Source organism: Capsella rubella, unplaced genomic scaffold (genome assembly GCF_000375325.1).
Source record: "Capsella rubella cultivar Monte Gargano unplaced genomic scaffold, Caprub1_0 scaffold_3, whole genome shotgun sequence".
Classification (NCBI taxonomy): domain Eukaryota; kingdom Viridiplantae; phylum Streptophyta; class Magnoliopsida; order Brassicales; family Brassicaceae; genus Capsella; species Capsella rubella.
This window is the reverse complement of record NW_006238921.1, coordinates 2,082,174-2,103,950: the sequence shown is the minus strand read 5'-3', so window position 1 is coordinate 2,103,950 and position 21,777 is coordinate 2,082,174. Positions and strand designations below refer to the sequence as shown.

Here is a 21,777-nt window from a genome sequence, read left to right as displayed (position 1 = left end):
AGAGTTGAATATAGAAAGGTGAGTTAGTTACACAGGTATTTCAGCCGACGTACATTATTATTAGTTATTAGTGACTGATTACTATAGATTTCGATTACAATATTGAAGTTGAAGCGGTGGGTCGCGGAGATCGAACTCACTTTTTTATATTTTTTAAATTTGACAGTAAGGATATGATCACCATTATTAGCTACTACCGTATCCGTAGGTACGTAAATTTTGACACTAGAGTACTTATGTATATAAATTACATTATTCATGCAACATAAACTATGGTGGGGAGAATAATATACAAACAAAAGAGAAGGATGTAGAATTCATTAGTCTCTCTTTCTTACGTACGGTAGTATTATAGAGTCAAATTCCATTTTCCGAGAGTGAGGGAGAAACCTGTTTGTACCTAAGGGGGCGAGGGACACCGTCATCAAAGTTTCATCATCACTCTCCAGTCTCCACAGTCAATTCAAAATCAAATCTCTATTTTGACCATGGTTTAAGCTCCGATTCTACTCGCTTATTAGCTTCTGATTTCAGAGGGTAGAGAGTTAATTGATTCCGTGGTCTGCTACTAGGGTTTCCGTTTTCGGACCGCAATGGAGACTCCACCTGCGGATGAGCTGCTGAAGAAGATGCTCGAGTTAGAGCAAAGCCAGGAGCATCTAAAGCAGGAGATGTCTAGGCTTTCCGAGCTTAGGCAGCCATTGTATCCTATGTTGCCGCGTCGGCCGTTGCGGAAGGCGAGCCGTATCAAGGGTTCGATGAATTTGAGAGCTGGATTTGGTGGGAAAAAACCATCGCCAGGGATGTTCACTAATGAAAACTACTTGAATATTCTTCACTCGATGGCTCAATCTGTTCATGTCTTAGATCTTGATATGCGAATTATCTTTTGGTGAGTGGGTAGTTAATTATCGATATTGGCTTCCACTTGTATTGGTGATGTCTCAACTTTCCGAGGAGGATCTGTTTATTCTTCTTTTGGAATTGTATGGTCAATTGCTATAATTCCACCTGCTTAACCCTTTGTTCGTTAATTAGGGGCTGATGTGGTTTCATGAAAAGACACTTCGCGTTGTTTATTTGTACTAGTGGTCAGAGTGCATTGTTCTCAGATTGCAATTCGATGCCATGATTGTTCCAGGAATGCCATGTCGGAGAAGCTTTATGGGTACTCTGCTGCAGAAGTTGTTGGGCATAACCCACTTCATGTTATCGTAGATGATCAGAATGCTGCCTTTGCCATGAATGTTGCTCGACGTTGTCTCAATGGAGAGAGCTGGGCCGGCGAGTTTCCTGTCAAGACCAAATCAGGGGAGATCTTTTCGGCTGTCACTACATGTTCACCCTTCTATGATGATTGCGGCTCTATTATTGGGATCATTTCTATCACAAGTGACGTATCATCGTATCTGAACTCGAGAATCTTGAAGGCGCAACAAGAAGAAACTAATTCTATCCCTGCAAAGAATAGTTTTGCCTTTAAAATTGGTTTTAACTCCAAAGGAGCTGTTAAATCGAAACTCGGTCTTCACTCTGATCAGCCTATACAAGTTGCTATAGCTTCAAAGATATCAAATTTGGTTAGTTCAATCGTATGTATATTCTAACCTTTTTTATCTTGCTGTTCCATATTTTTGACTAGTTTTAAAACTGCAGGCATCCAAAATGAGCAACAAGGTCAGGTCGAAAATGCAAGCAGGTGATAATAGTGCCACACTCTCTGAGGGTGATTGTGGGGATAATCATCATCCAGAACATTGTGTCTTCAGTGCTACTCTCGCTGACCGCAGGGACGATGCAGCATCAAGTGGTGCGAGCACACCAAGCGGGAATTTTATCCAGTCTCCTTTTGGTGTATTTACATGTACCGATGAGAAGTTTCCTACAAACCCCTTCAAAGATTCCACTGTTGCGGGTAATGGAGAGCCTGTAACACATAAGGCTCTCACCTCAAAAGCCGAAGAATCAATGGTAAAGAAAGGTTTGTCACTACCATGGAAAGGATATGAGCCAGAAGGTTCAAAAAGAAAGCCTACTAATTTTGTATGGCCTTGGGTACAAAATGAAGGAGAGAAAGATAATCACCAGATTAATCCCTCTGCTGGTGTTAAGTCTGAAAGCCATGACTCTGAAAGTAATAAGCCTACAGATGACGAGGCATCTAGTATGTGGTCCTCTATAAATGCAAACAGCACAAGCAGTGTTAGTAGTTGCGGAAGTACCAGCAGGAGTGTTATGGAAAAGATTGTTACAGATAACGATTGCTTGGAATATGAAATTTTGTGGGATGATTTGACAATTGGGGAACAAATTGGACAAGGTAATTTATTTCATAAACAGATTATCTCGTTTTACCAAATACATTCATGCTTTATAACATCATACATTTGACTAACGTATGTGATGTTCTGTCTCTGTTCTGCTAATATGTTCCAATAATTTTCCATTGTACAGGTTCATGTGGAACTGTCTATCATGGACTCTGGTTTGGATCTGTACGTTTTCCGCTCTGGTGATATTGTAGAATCTGCATTTATTAATTTATCCCCTTTTCCATGGTAAAAAGAAAATTGCAGGTTCATAGATCTGTCTTATGAGAGTTGCTAATGTCACACCGCAGGATGTAGCTGTGAAAGTGTTCTCCAAACAAGAATATTCAAAAGAGGTCATAAAATCTTTTGGACAAGAGGTACTGGGTTTGATCTTTTGTCCATGATGATTATCGCTCTGAAAACAGTTTTGGAGAAAGACAGTTGACATTTTTATTGTTTTTTTAGTAGAACCAAACCAACATCCAAATATTCCAAGTTATATATACTGGTCTTGTTTTACTTGAAGGTATCGTTGATGAAAAGACTTCGACATCCTAACGTTCTGTTGTTTATGGGAGCTGTGACTTCACCTCAGCGTCTCTGTATAGTGTCAGAGTTTGTTCCACGGTTTGGTCTCATCTCTTTACTTTCATTGTGTTGTTGGGGCTTTAAGCCATAACTCCTAATCATTTGAATTACAATTTGCAGTGGAAGTCTCTTCCGTCTACTACAGAAGGGTATATCAAAACTTGATTGGAGGCGGCGTATCAATATGGCCTTGGATATTGTGAGTATTAGTTATACATGCATTACACATCTGATCATTCCATTTCTATGATCATTGACAGTTGCACGTGAAAAAGTTTCTAAGTATGAGCTGCTGTATTCGATTAATTCTTTGTAATTTTCGTGTAAACATACTAGTTCACACTATTTGACTCAGTCACAGTACATCTCATACAGCGTATTACATAATTCTTCTCACAGGCTCGCGGTATGAATTATCTTCATTGTTGTAGTCCACCCATCATACATCGTGATCTGAAGTCGTCAAATCTGCTGGTAGACAGGAATTGGACCGTTAAGGTAACATGTTCATCTTAAATGAAGCTTGGTTTCCCGTAATCGAGATTAAAGATATCCATCTTCAAACTGATTATATAGCTTTTTAAAACGTTAGGGATATAAAAATTATCATTTTACGTAAATGATCTCCAAGCTTAAACGAGGAAGGTCGTCAACTTACAATGACATCTCTAATAGGTAGCTGACTTTGGTCTTTCGCGTATCAAGTATCAGACATACCTCAGCAGCAAGTCCGGGAAGGGAACGGTACTTAACCTGGACTCTTTCGATTTGAATTCTGATTTATAGTCAACGTCCCTTAATGATCTTGCTTAGATTTGTACCTGTTCTGCAGCCTCAATGGATGGCACCAGAAGTTCTTCGAAATGAGTCTGCTGATGAGAAGTATATTCTTGTATTCTGTTGGGTTAAATTCTCTTGATTATTTATTTTCTAGCCTCAGTCGCTAACTAGCTCTTCTAATTCCTTGAGACAGGTCTGACATTTACAGCTTTGGAGTAGTACTATGGGAGCTTGCTACAGAGAAAATCCCATGGGAAAATCTCAACTCGATGCAGGTATCTTTTGAGCGATAGAATGATGAAAAGAAGTGTCAAATTGTTCCTTGAAATCACATACTTGGGCAGAACTTATATTTAAACAACATATTTTGCTCTATCAATGGAGCTGAAAAAACACAAGGAATCTTTAAGCCAAAAGATTAGTGTCAGTGTAACCCTCTGATAAAAATCCATCTACCTTCTGTTACTAATTGTACTAATTAGGAAGGCAGGGACCATTACACTTACGGTAATGTGTAGATACAAGTGAACTATGTTATATATTTTAGACATCTCTACGGATTTGATGTCTAATAGACTAATATCCATCACAAGACTATTCTTCGTATCGAGAAATTTGCATTTTCAGTCTCACTGCACTTCCTCTTGTTTACGGAGAGAAGCTTATTTGAATTATCCTCAGGTGATCGGAGCTGTGGGGTTCATGAACCAGAGGCTGGAAATTCGAAAGGACATTGATCCTGCTTGGATCTCATTAGTGGAGAGCTGTTGGCAGAGGTAATTAACATATTAGATATGGCCTAAGCCTTGCTAGAAGAACTTATTATTACGTGTCTCCTTTGTATAGATGTTACAGATTTCACAGCTAATGGAGACACTATTTTGTGTTTCTTTCTTTCTGTTTGTCCCACACTGCAGCGATACAAAGCTGAGACCCACATTCCAAGAACTAATGCAAAAACTTAAAGACCTGCAAAGAAAGTATGCTATACAGTCCCAAGTGACTCGTGCTGGGTTACTTGACAACCCTCTCCTCAAGAACAACTAAACAAACAAAATTTTACCCCTTTCTCTATTGCTTTTTTGTTTCTTGACGCACTGCTTCAAGACTCAAAAGGTTCATAAAGACAGTGAAAGATTGACAATGGTCTTATTTTAGCAGCAACAAGGCTATGGTGGTCTGCCAATGTCCTTTTCATCATTGAACAAAAGAGTGGAGCTGCTTCAGAAATTTGCACGGTCTAATTTCCCTACGGTGAAGTACATGAATACGCAGCCCAAGTTGAGACACGTACCACACTCTCTAAAGCCAACAACCTAGTACTTGATGTCGATGGAGCCATTATATCTCTCAACTTGTACCTTCTAGCTGGAAGTGGGATGTTTTCATTCAGCAAGAGGTTGACAAAACCATCCTTTGGTTATCTAGAGAGCCTCTTCGTCCTCACTGGATCCATTGTTTAAATCGGGTAACTCTCCTAACTGGAAACATCCTTCCATCTTTATGCTTGAAGCGACTTAAAATTGGTTTGGATTTTTGTGAATATATTAATCGTTGCAGGCACTCATATGATCAGTGGAGACTAAAGCAACCACTGTATCGACACCCATGGGAAGGTGTCTTGTAAGTAAAGTCATTATCCGCTTCACTTCTAGTCATGATCATATTGCTTTATTCCGTCCCCACCAGGCTCCAGTTCGGACTTTCTTCTTAATCCGAGTAGTATCGTCATATTAGATTCGTTGGTTATATTACACAAGTTACACTCAAGTCCCAGTTTTTAGTAGTTTTAAAGTCTCAGTAAACTTTGGTACGTTATAAACGGGTCGAACTTTGGATAGAGGCAAATAAATAAAGAAGAATCATATGACGTCACTTTGATAAATTTCTCAAAATGTTACGTTATAATAACCCGACATATATTATCAAACTGAAAACAATAGAACAAGACAAATGGTACTTGCTTATCTCAATTAAAAAAAGAAAAAAAAAATTGGTAATTGTATCGCAAAATCGGGAGGTGAAGTTTCTTGTGCATGTGATATTGAATGGATTAAGCTTCTTTTGTTTCTTCTACGATAAGGTTTTGAATCTTTAGCTTTCTAAAGAAACATAAAAATATCTTGAATAGGTAAATATAAATCCAAATACTAAAACGTATTATGCCACCTTGGCAAGCTAGCATATACTATTAATGAGGAAAGACATCAGCAAGAAGAAGAAAAAAAGAAAAGGAATTTGACAGAAAAACTAGTGTATACGATTTCAATCTGTAAAGGTGAGTTAGTTGCCGATATTTTTGGCCGACAGACAAGATAGCGATTGCAATATATTGGAGTCGAAGCGGTGGGACGACGTACGAGTTCAATATTTACAATTAATAATATTTTTGTTGTAGCTTTTGAACTCAAACCTTTTCTTTTCTCCTTGAGAACGAACCCCAAAAAAAAAAGGAACACGTAAGAAATTAATTTACAAGTGATTGTATTTTTGTTTGTGGATTATAGTTGTCAACACTCATTGCATCTTTCTTACGTATCATGATATTTATTACAACAAGTGATTGTATTTTTTTTTATTTTTCTGTAATAACCAACAAATTGTCGAGAGTATCAATAAAATAGAACCGGCCAACCTTCTTTTTTTAGGTCAAGTCAAACCTTTCTATTCATTCATTAATTGTCAATCTTTCAAAAATGCCTTTTTCCATTCGGATAAGTTTCTCGATCGATCATATGGTTTGAGTAAGTGGTTAAAGACATATATCGAATGATCTACGTTTAGAGAGATGGCCAAAAACAAACGTGCGATTAGTAAATCAAAAAAAGAAACAACCATTTACTCCACTTGTTAGTGAGTGCTAATTAATATAAACTAATTCGTCTAATTGCAAAAAAAAAAAGAAAAGAAGAAGCAATTAAACAAATAAAGTCGTCCACATCATCACATAATTTCTTAACTTTTTCATTAACACACACGCTATCTAATTATATGTTTCCCTTTAGTAAGATTTAGTGATTTATTCCCACAATGGAGCTAAGCTTATTTGCAAATTAGTTATATATATGCATCTCATACTTTTTAATATATACAATCTGTATCCATCTCCTTGTTTCATTCTTGGTTTTTTTTAGGATAGTTTAGAACAGATATCTCTCTCTTATAAGAAACATAATGCTTATATGGAACAATAAAAACCAATATTACTTACAATTTACAATGAGTGTATTGTAAGAATAGGCATTATTTGGGATCTAACTTCGGATTTAGGCATCGTTACAACTATAGCAAAAATAAAAAGCAAAATCGAACTGTGCATGACAATTTTAACCTTGGAATATGTTGATGACATCAGACAAATTAAGCATGGCTAACCAATTGATTATAACAATTTTGTATTACATAGGAAACTACGTATTTGCTTGATTCACAAATCACAATCTATTAATTGGTAATATTGTGTCCACAAGATAGTTTAAATATATTTTCTTTCGACCACTAAATCACTAATAATGAAAATTCCTTAAAAACTATATCCACGAAACTAGCTTTATTTTCTTATCGTATATAAAAATTTAATCATGAATTTTTTTTATCCACTATGAATCAATTACAAGTGAGATCATCGATTTTATCAGAACAACTACTCAGTTTTTGGATTGGAATCCAGATCCATAAGCTTCGTTGAGATATAAAGTGAGAAGCTTTCCATTCTTCTTGATTTGTCCACATCTATATATCTCCCCATAACAATCAGCTGGAACAAAGGAGATAATAAGAGAATGAAGCAGAGGAAGGAAGTAAATACCCCTATGTCAATGTGAGATTAATGTATTGTCATACCTTTAAAATGTGATGAAGACTGAAGCGAACTCAACATTTGTTTCACCTACACAAATTCAGATTAGCAATATAGTAAGAGTATCGGAAACTAGAACATCATTATAATTCTTGCTATAACTTATAAGGCAAGTGGGATGAATGAACCTGTGGGAAACCAATTTCACCACGCGGTGGTGTTAAAAACTATACCCTAAAGCCACAATAGAAGACTAAACCCAAGGGAAATTAATATAAAGATGGGTAGTGTTCAAAGTTCAAACCTATAACCTAAAGGCAAGTTCGATGAATGAACCCAAGGCAGACAAATTTCACAACGTGGTGGTGTTCAAAACTATACCCTAAAGCCAAGATAGATCACTAAACCCAAGGGAAACCAACTTAACTTTGCCGTGGTAATCAAAGCTATATCCCAAATACAAGGCATATGAATAAACTCGCAGTGGTAACATACAAACTGCCAAATATCATTCTTTACCTTGAGATGAAGAGTTACAAGGTCAGAGCAGATCATAGCACAAAATTGGCTTATATACCTTCAATTGGAACCTCCACTCTTTTATTACGTGTTTGGTAGAGATGACTTCACAAAACAAGGGTGTCATCCACATAAACATTCCTTCCACTTCTCGTTATCACCAGTGTCCTGAAAGGTTACCAAAGAGAATTTAGAAACAGAAACTCCACAAAACATCTAATGCAAAGCTGCAATTTTATCAATACATTCAGTCAAATTTATGCTAGATATTCCGTCAAATTATGTTTAAAGGTAACATAAATTTACAATTACTTTTGGGCTATTACCTCCAATTGGAACTAGAGGAAGCAGGTCGACACCATGGACAAACCAGTATACAAACATGGAGCTGTTTATGAATAAGGCTCGGCCACCGCCACCTTCTCGGATTGAATGAATTAAGCATCATAGATTGATGTTTCTTCGAGGTTTGTCGATGCTACCACAACAAAGATGAAGGATCTAACCGATTAAGATGCTAATTACTCTTTTTCTTCTCCATTGGAGGTGGAACGATGGTTCAGCCGGATGAGAGAGAGAATAATAGAGATAATCAATGTGACGATGCGTAGAAAGAAGAAAATGGAAATAATATTTCTGGCTGAAAAATATTGTGAATGACATCACATAACTAAGGGTATTAAAGTCTTTTCAGAAAACAATAGTTCCTGAATCTGAAGTGTTGAAGGCATTGTGCCTAATTCCGAACAGCATCGGTGTTTCAATACTTTTTTTTTAATTAAATCATTTACAATCTAATCTAGAGTCTACCGAAAATAAATACCAAGAAACTTATGATTATTATTAAGTAGAAAGTGAAGGACTAAAAAAGAAAAGAAAAAAATCAAAAAGGCAAGCAAAAGAAGCAAAGATAAAAAGCGGAGAAAAGGTTTCCATTATTGTTGACTGCTTGAGAAAACGTTTCTCTTGCGTCAATTCTTCAATTCCATTTTTGTTCTCTAGAGAGAGAAACTTTTGTTCTTTGGTTAGGGAGCTAGAGATTGTCATCATCATCATCTCTCCTTTGTCGTTAGTCAAATCAAAATCCCTATTTCGACATGGATTAAGCACTGAGCACCTTCTTCAAGTTCTGATTCAACTCAGAACCGATCCCTGATTCAACTCGCTTGGCTCTTCAGATTTGATCGGAAGGGCTACTTGTTGTTCGTGGTAGGGTTTACCGATATTTTTGGAGCGCAATGGAGAATCCACCTGCGGAGGAGCTTCTGAAGAAGATACTTGAGCTAGAGGAGAGTCAGGAGCATCTGAAGCAGGAGATGTCTAGGCTTAAGGTTTCTACGGAGCTTAGGCAGCGTTCGCATTCGGTTTCTCCTGCGAGGAGGAACATCGGCGAGGGAGCTCCGGCTTGGAGGAAAAACGGTGCCGCCTCGTTTCGTAACGCTTCTCCGTTGCGGAAGGAGAGCCGTCTCCACAATTCGATGAGATTGAGGTCTGAAGTTGGTCCCGGGGGACCATCGGCTGGTAAATTCACCGATAAACAGTATTTGAATATACTACAGTCGATGGCACAAGCTGTTCATGCCTTTGATCTAAATATGCGAATTATCTTTTGGTTAGTAGTTCCATCTTGTGATTGTGATTGCATTTTATGATTGTTTCCTCTATCTGTGGAACAGATAATGACTACTCAGATAATAGTTTCTAATTAGGGAGTAAGATTCGAGTTGCATTGTTTTATTTTCTGTTATTTGTTATTTCTTCAGATTCCAATTCCATGACATGACTGTTCCAGGAATGCTATGGCGGAAAAGGTCTATGGGTACTCTGCAGCAGAAGCACTTGGGGAGAATCCAATTAATGTTATTGCTGATGATCGGGACGCTGCCTTTGCTATGAATATTGCTCGACGTTGTGTCCGTGGAGAGAGCTGGACCGGCGAGTTTCCTGTCAAGAGCAAATCAGGGGAGCGATTTTCAGCTGTCACTACGTGTTCCCCCTTCTATGATGATGATGGTGCTCTTATGGGGATCATTTGTATCACAAGTAACACATCACCGTATCTGAACCCTAGAATCTCTTTGGCTAAATTAAAGTCGCAAGAAGTTGAAACGAGCTCTAACCCTGCAAGGAATAGTTTTGCCTCTAAACTTGGCTTAGACTCCAGAGGAGCTGTTATATCAAAACTTGGCCTTGACTCCGATCAGCCTATACAAGTTGCCATAGCATCAAAGATATCTGATCTGGTTAGTTTAATTGTTGGTTGCATATTCTCACTTTTTAATTTGCTGTTACACATTTTGACCACTGTTAAAACTGCAGGCATCCAAGGTGAGCAACAAGGTCAGGTCGAAAATGCGAGCAGGCGATATTACTGCCACACTCTCTGAAGGTGGCAGTGGGGATAGTAATCATTCAGACCATGGTGTCTTCGGTTCTACTCTCACTGACCACAGGGACGATGCAGCATCAAGTGGTGCCAGCACACCTAGAGGGGATTTTATCCAGTCTCCTTTTGGTGTATTCACATGTAATGATGAGAAGTTTGCTTCTAAACCCTTCAAAGATTCCAGTGATGAGAGTGATGGAAAGCCTGCAATCCATAAGATTCTCACCTCAAAAGCTGAAGAGTGGATGGTAAAGAAAGGTTTGTCTTGGCCATGGAAAGGGAATGCGCAGGAAGGTTCAAAAGGAAGACCTACTCGTTCTGTATGGCCTTGGGTACAAAATGAACAAGAGAAAGAGAAGTGTCTCCAGATTAATCCCTCTGCTGCTGTTGAGTCTGATAGCCATGCCTTTGAAAGTAATAAGCCTATCAATAATGAGGCTTCTAGTTTGTGGTCGTCTTCTATTAATGCAAACAGTACAAGCAGCGCTAGTAGCTGCGGAAGTACCAGAAGCAGTGTTATGAACAAGGTTGATACTGATAGTGAAGGCTTGGAATATGAAATTTTATGGGATGATTTGACAATGGGAGAACAAATTGGACAAGGTTACTTATCCTCTCAATCAGATTATCTCATTTGCCAACTCATTATAAGAATGATATATTATTTGTTATGTAATATTCTCTCTCTGTTCTGCTAACATGCAGTAGTTTCCATTTTACAGGTTCATGTGGAACTGTTTATCATGGTCTCTGGTTCGGATCGGTATGTTTTGGCTTCTTTATGATATTGTAGATTCCTCAAGTTCAAAAATCTGTCTTATTAAGAGCTGCTAATGTCGCCACAGGATGTAGCCGTAAAAGTGTTTTCTAAACAAGAATATTCAGAAGAGGTCATAGAATCTTTCAAACAAGAGGTATCATTTTTAATCCCTTCTCCACAATGATTGCTCTTGAGTATAGTTTTGGCAAAAGACCGTTCACATTTAGATTGGTTTTTAGTATCACCAACATCTAACTTTTGTCTTTCATTTCCTAGTAGTCAGACTGCTTCTTCAACTACACAACACTTTATGTACTAAAGAATACTCGCTTACAAACTGCATTGCACTAAAGAATGTAGCTAATTCCATATTCTAAATTATTTATGCTGGTCTTGTCTTATTGTAAAGGTATTGTTGATGAAAAGACTCAGACACCCAAACGTCCTGCTGTTTATGGGAGCTGTGACTTCACCTCAGCGCCTCTGTATAGTGTCAGAGTTCCTTCCACGGTTCGGTCTCACCTTTTTTAATTATTACTCTCACTTTCATTTTACTTTTTTCGTCCCTCAAGCCATACTCTGATCCATGCTCCTAATCATTTGAATTACTATTTGCAGAGGAAGTCTCTTCCGTCTACTACAGAGGAGCACTTCAAAACTGGATTGGAGGCGGCGTATCCATATGGCCTTAGACATTGTGAGTGCTAGTTACACATTCATTTGATGTGTGATCCTTCTTTGTATTTGTCTTGTGATCCTCCTTCCCCCTCCCTGTTTTGACTCAGTCACCGTTCATCTCATCCAACATATTACATAATTCTTCACACAGGCTCGCGGTATGAATTATCTTCACCACTGTAGTCCACCCATTATCCATCGGGATCTGAAGTCATCAAATCTACTGGTAGACAGGAACTGGACTGTTAAAGTAAGATATTCATCTTTAGATACTTTTACATTCCTGTAATCCAGATGGATAACAATTATCTATATAAGTAATCGTCATAATGATTATATAGCTTTCTCAGACGAAAATTAAGCTTTAGAAAAAGAAAAAAAAAAAAATCATTCTACGTGAGTGAACTGGAAAAGTGAGATTCAGACCTCCAAAATAGAACTAGAAACATCGTCAACTTACTGTGACATCTTTGACAGGTAGCTGACTTTGGTCTCTCTCGTATCAAGCATGAAACGTACCTAACCAGCAAGTCTGGGAAGGGAACGGTACTTAACCTAGACTCTCCTCGATTCAGATCCTCATGTGTGTAGTCGATGTCGATCTTTCAACAATGATCTTAAATGAATTTTTACTGTTTATGCAGCCTCAATGGATGGCACCAGAAGTTCTTCGAAATGAGTCTGCTGATGAGAAGTATACTCTTGTATTCTCTTTGGTTAAGTTCCTTTAATTAATTGATCTTTTTAGCCTTCATCACTAACTATCTTTTCTAATTCATTAATACAGGTCTGATATATACAGCTTTGGAGTAGTACTATGGGAGCTTGCCACTGAGAAAATCCCATGGGAAACTCTCAACTCGATGCAGGTATCGTTTTTGATAGATAGGGAAATAATAAGAACATGTCTCCAAATGACAATTTTTACTTATAACCGACATTTTAGGGCAATTTTTACTTATAACCTACATTTTCTCTGCTGACAGTTATATTAAAAAAATTTAACCAGAATCTTTATGTCAAAAAATTGGTTTCTTGACAAACAAAAAAAAAAGATTGGTTTCAGGGTAGATCTGTTAAAATCATAGGTACCATTGCCACTCCTATAAAATATAATGATACAAGCGAAATATGTTATTTCATATAATGTAGTCATACTTAAAATGTATACTTTACAACATCTCTGCGAATTTGATTTCTATTCCATTGCATGACCTGCTTGCTGAAAATTTCATTTTCAGTCTCACTGCATTTTCGCTTGTAATATACACATACACGAATCAAGTATGGAGAGATTTATTTGAAACATGTGCAGGTGATTGGAGCTGTGGGGTTCATGAATCAGAGGCTGGAAATCCCCGAAGACATTGATCCTCGTTGGATCTCATTAATGGAGAGCTGTTGGCAGAGGTACATTAATGAATAGAATATTGCAATGATCGCTGTGTAAACTTAAGTTATTATGGTTCTCATTGATTTAGATGTTCTACATGTTTCACAGCTAATGCTGACATTATTTTGTATCTCTATTTTGTTCTGTCCCACATGGAAGTGATACAAAGCTGAGACCCACATTCCAAGAACTGATGGAGAAACTAAGAGACCTACAAAGAAAGTATACGATACAGTTCCAAGCAACTCGTGCTGCATTATCTGACAACTCTCTTCCCAAGGACAACTAAACAAACAAAAGTTTTTGCCATTTTGTTCATCAACGCACTGCGTCAAGACTCGAAAGAATTCATGAAAGAAAGAGAAAGACAGAAATTGTCTGTTTTTGAGCAGTAACAGTAGGTTGGTGTAATTACAACGTGGAGGAGACTGTAAGCAGAGACAGCCACTGGAATTCTGAGACTTGTCTTGTGTGATGTGTTTGGGTCATTACACAAACTACCAAAAATAACGTATGGCTCAGGTTAGTTACTGTAATCTCGGTCGTTGGTTTCTGCTCTCTATTTCTCTGGTGGAAGCTTAAAGGAAGTGCGTGAAAGGAACTTGATGTGAAGTTGATTGTGCTAGAAAATGTATTAGTTGGGTAGGTTGGCAAGAGATTGCACTTGCATATGTTAACAAGATTACATGCATACTAAATATTTTTGTGCGTCGAAGCGAGAAACATTTGATGATATTTTGTACAGTGAGGAAAAAAAGGGATTTAAATTACCATTTATAAGTGACAGTGTGACACCACTGGGGAATTAATTTTTATGTAGCGGTATCATATGTTAGGTTTAATCAACAGCTTTTCCGGTTTGATTATCTCGAATATCTTCGGTTGGAACTTGGAAATTGCTGTTGTGACCCAATATAAGCCTTTTCTAGCAACTATTTCAATTTTTGTTTTCTTTTGCTTTGAAAGTAGCTCCAATGTTCCATGATTATACCACAAGCTTTTTACAGCTCCAAGACCAAGTAAATCAGGAATAACATAAAGATGATAAGATAGGAAATACAAAATACCATTGTATCTATATCAAGGCATCTTCGAAAGATTGATTCAACAATAGACAACTTCAACTAATTCAAACATCTGGAGATCTCACCCTCTTAAACAAACAAAATTCTTGGAAGTAAAAGGATGGTGCATCATAGAGGATATCGAGAAAGCAATTCCCTAGTCGCAGCAACTGCATCCCCTTTGTGCTCCCTTAGAGTTCTTTCCACCACATTTTTTTCCAACTGCTCATTTACAATTGAAAAAATTCAGATCTTTGAGCACACATGCATATATAAGGATAAATGTTGAAACGATGGATAATAGGAAGAAGCTTACCTCGAGTTCGTTTACAATAATTTCAACATCTGCATGATTGATCTTCACAGAAGCCAGTTCTTTCTCCCTGCATAATGAATTACATCGAATCATAAGCCCCAAAAAAAAAGCAGACAAAACACCAATTTCTAAAGACACATTAGCTACAGTCTCAACAACTTGTAATGCAGGATCAAGTTAACTCTAAAATATGATTGCAGGCAAAACAAACGGGTTTGACTAATGTTTTAAGCTACCTTAAGCATCCCCTTCTCCAGATTTTAGAACACAAGAAAGTTAAGAGTTTTTACCTCAATCTCTTAGCATTCAGATCAGCCTCTCTAGAAGCAGCAATCGAAGCCATAGCCTGAAACACAGTACCGACCTTGTCAATTTCAGATTTCCCAATTTCTTCCAAGTTCATAACTACTAATCAGGGAAAGAGAAAGAGAAACAAACCGATTGAACACGAGATGAATCGAGCTGGCGATCCTCGACACGATCGGTAAGCTTGTCGAAAGCTTTGCTTTGTTGCTGTAAGTCCTTTGAATCAAGCGCTATCTCCGCACCAGCTTCCTCTGTTCCCTCCATTGCTTCTAATTCTTCTTTTCTCCCTCTCTCCCTCTCTCTCTCAAGTTGATGTTTTTGGTGAATGATATCTCCGGCAACAGAGATTTTGAGGTTCGAAAGTGTTTAGCTTCAATGTTAGAAACCCTAAAAGGCTAAAGCGATCGGGTGAAAATACCAAACCTAAACCGTTTTTTTTTTTTTTGACCAACCAAACCTAAACCGTTTTATATCAATTTTAATTGATTTAATTGTCCTTAACCAACCCGAAACAAACTGAACCAACTCTGATTCGGTTTAGTTGGTGGATCTTGCAGTGAGTGAGAACCATCTATATTGGGCCTTGCGTCAAATTGTTATCGACCCCTTAGCCCGTGAAATGAAAAAGCGTACTACAAAAATATCTTGCTTGATATTTTTTAGTTGCACTATTTCTCATTTACGAAAACTGACAAGCTCCAAAATTGAAAACATTGGAGAGAGATGAAGGAAATTCAAAATCCCAGGAAAAACTTCGCGCGCTCATCCGATCTCGGAGCTAAGAGACTCAAGGATCCTGAGATGAAGAATCGCAAGGTAATTCGACCGACTCAATCCTTGAATCGCCATTGTTTCTTCTTTCCCCCAAAGTACTACTGAGATTTCCAATTCAATTTTTGCTTCTCTGGACTGAAGGTTGCGGAGAAGAGACAGAGCGCAGTCTTTTCCGACGTATCATTTGAAAGCACGAAGGATCCAATCGATTTTACTCCGATCTCTCAGTTTTCTAGCGCGATCTCTGATTCCGAGGCTGAGGTAATCTCCTCTCCACGTTTTAAACTAGGTTCCGTTTTCGTCGAAGTTTTCTTTTCTGTTGCTTTGCAAACGCGCAGATCTGTTCGTATCGGATGTTATTATTTGAAAATAGAATCGATTGGGTCTGTGATTGATAAATAATAGGAAGAATTGAACCTTATCGTTGCGATTCTGTGTTTGGGTACTGTCTGATGATGCTCCAATTATGCTGTTCTCCTCAGAGTGTTATTATGCAAGGATCGAGCCTAGAGTTATTGTCAACGCCAGAGATTCATCTTCCCACTGATGATTCTGCAGTTTCAACCATTACTAGTGTGGAGGCTCGTACTGATACTTCTTCTACTGATCGGATCCAGTCGATTGTGGACTTGCCTGCTTCTGTGCAGTCCTTGCGTGCAGAGATCAATGAGCTTAAGAAATTGATCTGTTCAGTTGACACTTCTGAAGAAATTAGCTGGGTCGATGGAATTGTTACTGTGAAATTCCGCATTGTGCTTTTGAGTTTCATCCTTTGGGCTATCTTAGCTGCATTTGTGGTCTGCTTCAGCTCAGGGGAGAAAGTTGATTACAATGGACCACTTCCAACATGATTCTGCAAGGTAACTCACTTTTGGTTTCTTACCTTTGTTTGAATTGATTCTGGTTTACTTTTCATTAGATGGTCATAATATCAGTGTTGCATAGGATTGGGGTAGTATACTGATTTGCCTGCAAGAAAACATCTATCCTGCTTGTCACTTTAAGTTGCATCTCTGCTTATGAAGTCTCCAACTGTTTAATTCAAGTAAGCTATTAGGCATCTGTAGAGCTTCATCACTATTACATGTTTCAAGTATTGGGATGTGTCTACCAAAGGATAGAACAGTTTTACTATTTTTTGTTGGATTTTTTTATAATTTACAGATCTGTTGTGTAGCTCAAATATATATTCCCTAGCAAAAGTAGTACAGATATCTCAGTGAAGTCTTATGCGGTAGAAATGCCAATTACTATCTCTGTACTTTTTGTTGTTGAGTGTTAATCTTCCTCAGCTTTTTGATTGAAATTTGAAATTTAGCACATAATAGGCCCGATCCAAGTAGTCTTACTAGATCCATTGGTAGGTTGTAAGTAAGGCTGCAAGTAGGCCTTATAAGCTGCTAGTTAGTTTCTTTCTTAACCAATGAATGACCCTAACACTTTATTGGCACAACTGATATGACACTTGATAGCCTTTTCTGCGGTGACTTGTGTTATCCAGATGCAAAGTCGTCTCTGCATCACATATATAATGCATAGGTGTCTGTAGCATTTAAGTTGCTAGGTTCTAAACATACCTTGATGTTTCCATTCTTAGCTCTGTTGATACAAAGCAAATGCAACCCCACCTAATTTCTTCGCTTCTTATATATTGTTTTCATGTGATTCTTAAACCAATAGGTTATAGATCTTACCAAGACATGTGCTAGTCTTTGTTTGCATTCTTATGCAAGTTGTTCTTTTACTTTTTAGTATATAAGCCAGACAAACCCTATGGAAAGTCCAGCCTGTGAAGCCTTTTTGGGTAATTACTTGATTCGATCTTTTAGAAATACAGTATTAGGATAAACTCTTCGAGGTGTTAAGTTAGGTTTATTGTTCATTATGGATAATGATACAAAGATTAGGATTTGGAAACCATTCCTGTATTTGAAAACTGAAAGACAGAATAATCCAGACTGGTGTTTGGCTTTTCTACTGGAGTTTATAGTAGTAGGCCACTTAACAGGGAAAAAAATATACAATATATGCCATGTGTTAAAAGAAAAGCAGCTCTTGTTGATTTTTACCTTTTAAGTAAACTTTCTCTGTTTCTTGTTTCTGTGTGATTAAAGGAAAATCCAGCTTAGTGATTTGAATTAGTGGGAACCAATTATTGGAGTGTTTTTTCTCCAAATTATCCATCTTATTTTTTGTGTCTTGACACTATTTAATGACCATATTTTGTGTATTATATAAGCAATAGTCTGTATCAATTTTCTTGCTTGCTTTTGTGGATTTCTTATAGTTCAGTCTAGGGATTTTTTTTAGTGAGAACTGAGATATAGGAGTATATATTTTTCACAATTTATGATGAAAAGCTGGTACTATACCTAGGCAAATCATGGGTTGGAAATTCAGCTTTTAGATTCGCAACAAAGATTGTCACTGGTCAAGTAACTGTCACGTTTGCTCAGTGTTGCTGGTAAAACAATGATAGCAACTTAAGAGTTAGGCTTCGAAATGCTTATAATTTAGTGTACGTAATCTTACAACAATCATATTTGTGCTATTTAAACAGGATTTCTGGCTGATATAACTGTGGAACCTGGGACCTTAAACTCAAATACTTCTTCAGAAGCAGAGCATGTAAAAGTTGGAAAAGATCATATGAAAAGAAAAAAAAACAGTCCGTACACAGGTTAGTATATCATGTTTGCCTCAGAACAGCTTTTAGTTGATATTAAATTTACCAAAAGACAAATAATCATTTGATATTAGCAATTCAAAATAGACCGTTGAAAAAACAATGATTGAGCATCATCCGTTATCTCATCAGTGCTTCTCTTTTTTCTTCCTTTTAAAAGTAGTCCTTGTCCTTCCATCGTTAGTTTCTCTGGTGTCTAGAATTAGGGAGGCAATCTCTGTGCCACCTTCATCATACGTATTAGTCAAATTTTCCTTTCTTATCGACTTTTTCATCCATATATATATAAAGATATGAAAAAGAAGAAAAAAAGAGAGACACATTACATCCTACATAGAACATATATAACATAAACAAAAAAAAGTAGACACAGTTTTACAACATAATACTTGTATAAGAAATAGAAATCGAATTCCAAAACTCCTTTTCCTTTATTATTTATTTACTTTTACGTTTTTATCGAGTCATCTGTATGATTACATAGTCTCTGCACATGCTGCAATTATTTCTTATAACAAGTATGGATAAGCTTCATGATTATTCTATATTCATTTTTATATGGAACGAACCCTAGCTAGGTGATATAGGGTTCCGGATTTCAAATCAAATGTATACTTGTTTTATATAACATATGGATTAGGTCCACGTTTAATGGCTAGCCTGCGAATCCGTCCAATGTTTGATTAGCTGAGGACCCTCACATAATTCCTAGTACAAGTCTTCTTTTATCGATTTGCAAATGATTTTGAAACCCTCAAAGACATTTAAATGTTTAGTCTTAATAACGCTAATTTTTCATAGTTCAACCATTACAATAGAGCCATGGGAACTACACGAATCTCTAATACGACGAGTAATGGTTTCTATGACTCAGTTCAGACAAATTCATTAGGTTGCTTTTGTTTCTCTACCAAAAGAAAAAAGAATTGCAGAACTGTCCAAGGAAAATAATCATTTGTTTGTAAATGTAGCTGGATTCTAAAGTATTAATTGAGAAATTTGAAGTAAACTACAGTCGAAAATATAGTCTTAAATTCGAAGTAGATGAACTATTTATTTGTAAGTGGCACGCTTTAGTGGATAAGTGGATATATAATATGTTGTTTCTTACTTTCTTTATCATACTAATTTGTCATGTGCAATCATTGTAACTTATAACTTTCTAAGGTACAGAGAATATGACGCATTGCTTATACAACAAGTAACCCTTAGGTCAAATGAATAATATTAAGCATGATCCACTCTGTTTTAACATCCTTTCCACCTTCATGTTCTACGCCTAAAACATCTTAATGCAGTAATTTATGCTATTTGTGGTACTTTTTATGTTAGTCAATCTCTATTTTAATGAACTTCATAAACATTAAAAACATGATTTCCAAAAACCAAACTAACAGTACAAGTTTGTAGAAGAGGGAGCTGGTCTTAGCTTTATTTTTCTACGATTATATAACCAAATGGAGAAGTTGAGAAGCTCCTTTTTCTCAGCAGGATATATGGACCAAATGCTACTCCCACCATATACCCACCCAACAAAACTCACTAATCTAATATTTAGTTATACATTCACACAATATAATGATAATATATTAAAACATGTTGATAGATACATATACAAAGCTCTTTTTCATGAAAAAACAAAAAAAACGAGTTAACTTCAGTGATCTTTACATGAAAAAAAAAAGAAAAGAAAAGAAAGAAAAAGCCTTAAAGAGAGGCAGTGCCATTACCCTACATGGCACATGCAGTTTCGTTTTGGTATTATACTTTACGGGTAAAGTAGTATATTTAAATACTAATTTCAGTATTTATGAAATCATTACACAGAATACAAAATCCAAAGTTTTTTAGTTTTTCTGGCCCCTCTCTGTTTGCCTTGTCAGTCCCACTAAACGACCACTGGAAGTCATAAAATGGATTTCTCCAATAGTAGTACGAACATGGCATCATTCCATTTGAATCTACTACTACTACCTTCCTCCTCCATTACATATACCAAAGTATCGGCCTTTATATAACGCATACAAGATTGTTTTTTTTTCTTTTTCTTAAACTACTAATTAAGATTCAACCCACTATAATTTGTTTTCTCCTGCTATATGTTTGTGATTATTCTTTTTCTTTTGGTAATGTAAGAGAAACGGGAAACTAATCAACGTGGAACAAAGCTTTTAGATATACTATACTCATAGGCATTGCTTTTCACGTCACAATAATGTATTTAATAATTCCATAACCATACTCTTATGCGAGCCAGTTAAGTATAACTCTTATCATTAGTCCTCTGTTGAAAATGATATTATTTTTTCTTGGTGGTATTCACGAGTTCTTTATGCCACTTTCGTATCCCCCGCATAAAAGAAGACAAATACAAATAGGCGAAAACGACGCCGCCTACTTGTTAACGGCACCACCTAAACGACGCCGTCTGTTAACTGCAACGTCTTGTCTCTCCCTTTATATATATGTCTCTTCCTCTTCTTCCCCCTTCACCTTTCAATATTCTCTCTACATTTTTCATAATTTCCTTCTCCTCAACTTCAGAGAAACTCAGATTCTGTAGGCTTTTTCAATACGAAAAGAGAACTGAGGGAGAGAGATCAGAACCTGTCCGCTGGTTATGGCGTCTCTGATCTCAGATACAGAACCGCCGACGACGAGTACTACTACAGATCTCGTTCGGAGGAAGAAGAAGAGATCCTCTGTTTCATCCGCCGCGTCGTCTCGTACAAGCGCAGCTTCCGTCTCCTGTGAGAGCCACACGCGATGGAGATCCGAGAAGCAACAACGCATCTACTCCGCCAAGCTGATCCAAGCGCTGCAGCAAGTCCGCCTCAACAACTCTTCAGCCGAGGCGACATCATCTCCAACGGCTCAGAAACGAGGCAGAGCCGTACGTGAAGCCGCGGACCGAGCTCTCGCCGTTTCCGCTCGCGGGAGAACGCTCTGGAGCAGAGCCATCTTAGCTAATAGGATCAAACTGAAGTTCCGTAAACAGAAACGTCCGAGAGCGACGACGGCGATCCCGGTCACGACCACGGTGGTGAGTAGCAGCAACAGATCGAGAAAAAGAAGAGTGTCGGTGTTGAGATTGAATAAGAAGAGTATACCGTCGGTGAACCGGAAAGTTCGTGTTCTAGGCCGGTTAGTTCCGGGTTGCGGGAAACAATCAGTACCGGTGATTCTAGAAGAAGCAACAGATTACATTCAGGCTCTGGAGATGCAAGTCAGAGCCATGAACTCTTTAGCTCAGCTTCTCTCCAGCTACGGCTCTGCTCCTCCGCCGATTTGATGAGAGGTTAACTTCGTCATTATCCAAAATATTCCATCCTTTTTTATAAGAAAAAGATTCATCTTCTCTGTATGTGTACACCAAAACTCTCATATATATATATATATTGTAAGTACTCTTTTCA

General features: G+C 37.4%; 5 protein-coding genes and 1 long non-coding RNA gene across 14 annotated transcripts; 4 read left to right on the top strand and 2 right to left on the bottom strand.

The window, feature by feature from the left end:
* The first annotated feature begins 319 nt into the window (after positions 1-319).
* Positions 320-5,555, top strand: LOC17892717 (probable serine/threonine-protein kinase DDB_G0282963). 8 transcript variants are annotated; one of them, XM_023785701.1, is made up of 16 exons: positions 324-491; positions 573-892; positions 1,142-1,580; positions 1,657-2,320; positions 2,455-2,495; positions 2,621-2,689; positions 2,839-2,939; positions 3,021-3,099; positions 3,300-3,398; positions 3,576-3,644; positions 3,733-3,782; positions 3,874-3,955; positions 4,362-4,456; positions 4,598-4,660; positions 4,842-5,148; positions 5,241-5,555. In XM_023785701.1, the coding sequence occupies exons 1-15, from the start codon at positions 489-491 to the stop codon at positions 4,882-4,884; spliced, it is 2,217 nt and encodes a 738-aa protein (XP_023641469.1). In that variant the 5' UTR covers positions 324-488; the 3' UTR covers positions 4,885-5,148; positions 5,241-5,555. The 8 variants fall into 8 exon arrangements, with proteins under 8 accessions (XP_023641474.1, XP_023641470.1, XP_023641472.1 ...); XM_023785700.1 differs by having other exon boundaries at positions 4,839-5,148; XM_006299944.2 differs by having other exon boundaries at positions 325-491; positions 4,598-5,148.
* Positions 5,556-7,213: 1,658 nt separating this feature from the next.
* On the bottom strand, positions 7,214-8,607 carry LOC111831474. 2 transcript variants are annotated; one of them, XR_002834609.1, is made up of 4 exons: positions 8,325-8,605; positions 7,999-8,166; positions 7,524-7,569; positions 7,214-7,437 (listed from the first exon to the last, which is right to left on the bottom strand). It is a non-coding gene; the product is annotated as an uncharacterized LOC111831474 (long non-coding RNA). The 2 variants fall into 2 exon arrangements; XR_002834608.1 differs by having other exon boundaries at positions 7,524-8,166; positions 8,325-8,607.
* A 320-nt stretch (positions 8,608-8,927) lies between these two features.
* LOC17892108 (mitogen-activated protein kinase kinase kinase YODA) lies at positions 8,928-14,061 on the top strand. The gene is made up of 13 exons (XM_006296975.2): positions 8,928-9,610; positions 9,791-10,241; positions 10,318-10,987; positions 11,107-11,147; positions 11,230-11,298; positions 11,554-11,654; positions 11,763-11,841; positions 11,974-12,072; positions 12,300-12,368; positions 12,467-12,516; positions 12,610-12,691; positions 13,138-13,232; positions 13,375-14,061. Exons 1-13 carry the CDS (start codon positions 9,237-9,239, stop codon positions 13,502-13,504), a joined length of 2,310 nt encoding a protein of 769 aa, XP_006297037.1. The 5' UTR covers positions 8,928-9,236; the 3' UTR covers positions 13,505-14,061.
* A 142-nt stretch (positions 14,062-14,203) lies between these two features.
* Positions 14,204-15,272, bottom strand: LOC17892049 (huntingtin-interacting protein K). The gene is made up of 4 exons (XM_006298782.2): positions 15,034-15,272; positions 14,886-14,941; positions 14,596-14,662; positions 14,204-14,501 (listed from the first exon to the last, which is right to left on the bottom strand). The coding sequence occupies exons 1-4, from the start codon at positions 15,163-15,165 to the stop codon at positions 14,409-14,411; spliced, it is 348 nt and encodes a 115-aa protein (XP_006298844.1). The 5' UTR covers positions 15,166-15,272; the 3' UTR covers positions 14,204-14,408.
* Positions 15,273-15,458: 186 nt separating this feature from the next.
* LOC17891726 (protein SINE3) lies at positions 15,459-18,489 on the top strand. The gene is made up of 4 exons (XM_006298556.2): positions 15,459-15,717; positions 15,817-15,936; positions 16,158-16,535; positions 18,236-18,489. The coding sequence occupies exons 1-3, from the start codon at positions 15,625-15,627 to the stop codon at positions 16,524-16,526; spliced, it is 582 nt and encodes a 193-aa protein (XP_006298618.1). The 5' UTR covers positions 15,459-15,624; the 3' UTR covers positions 16,527-16,535; positions 18,236-18,489.
* A 1,616-nt stretch (positions 18,490-20,105) lies between these two features.
* Positions 20,106-21,777, top strand: LOC17890598 (transcription factor bHLH148). The gene has a single exon (XM_023786209.1). It carries the CDS (start codon positions 20,982-20,984, stop codon positions 21,651-21,653), a length of 672 nt encoding a protein of 223 aa, XP_023641977.1. The 5' UTR covers positions 20,106-20,981; the 3' UTR covers positions 21,654-21,777.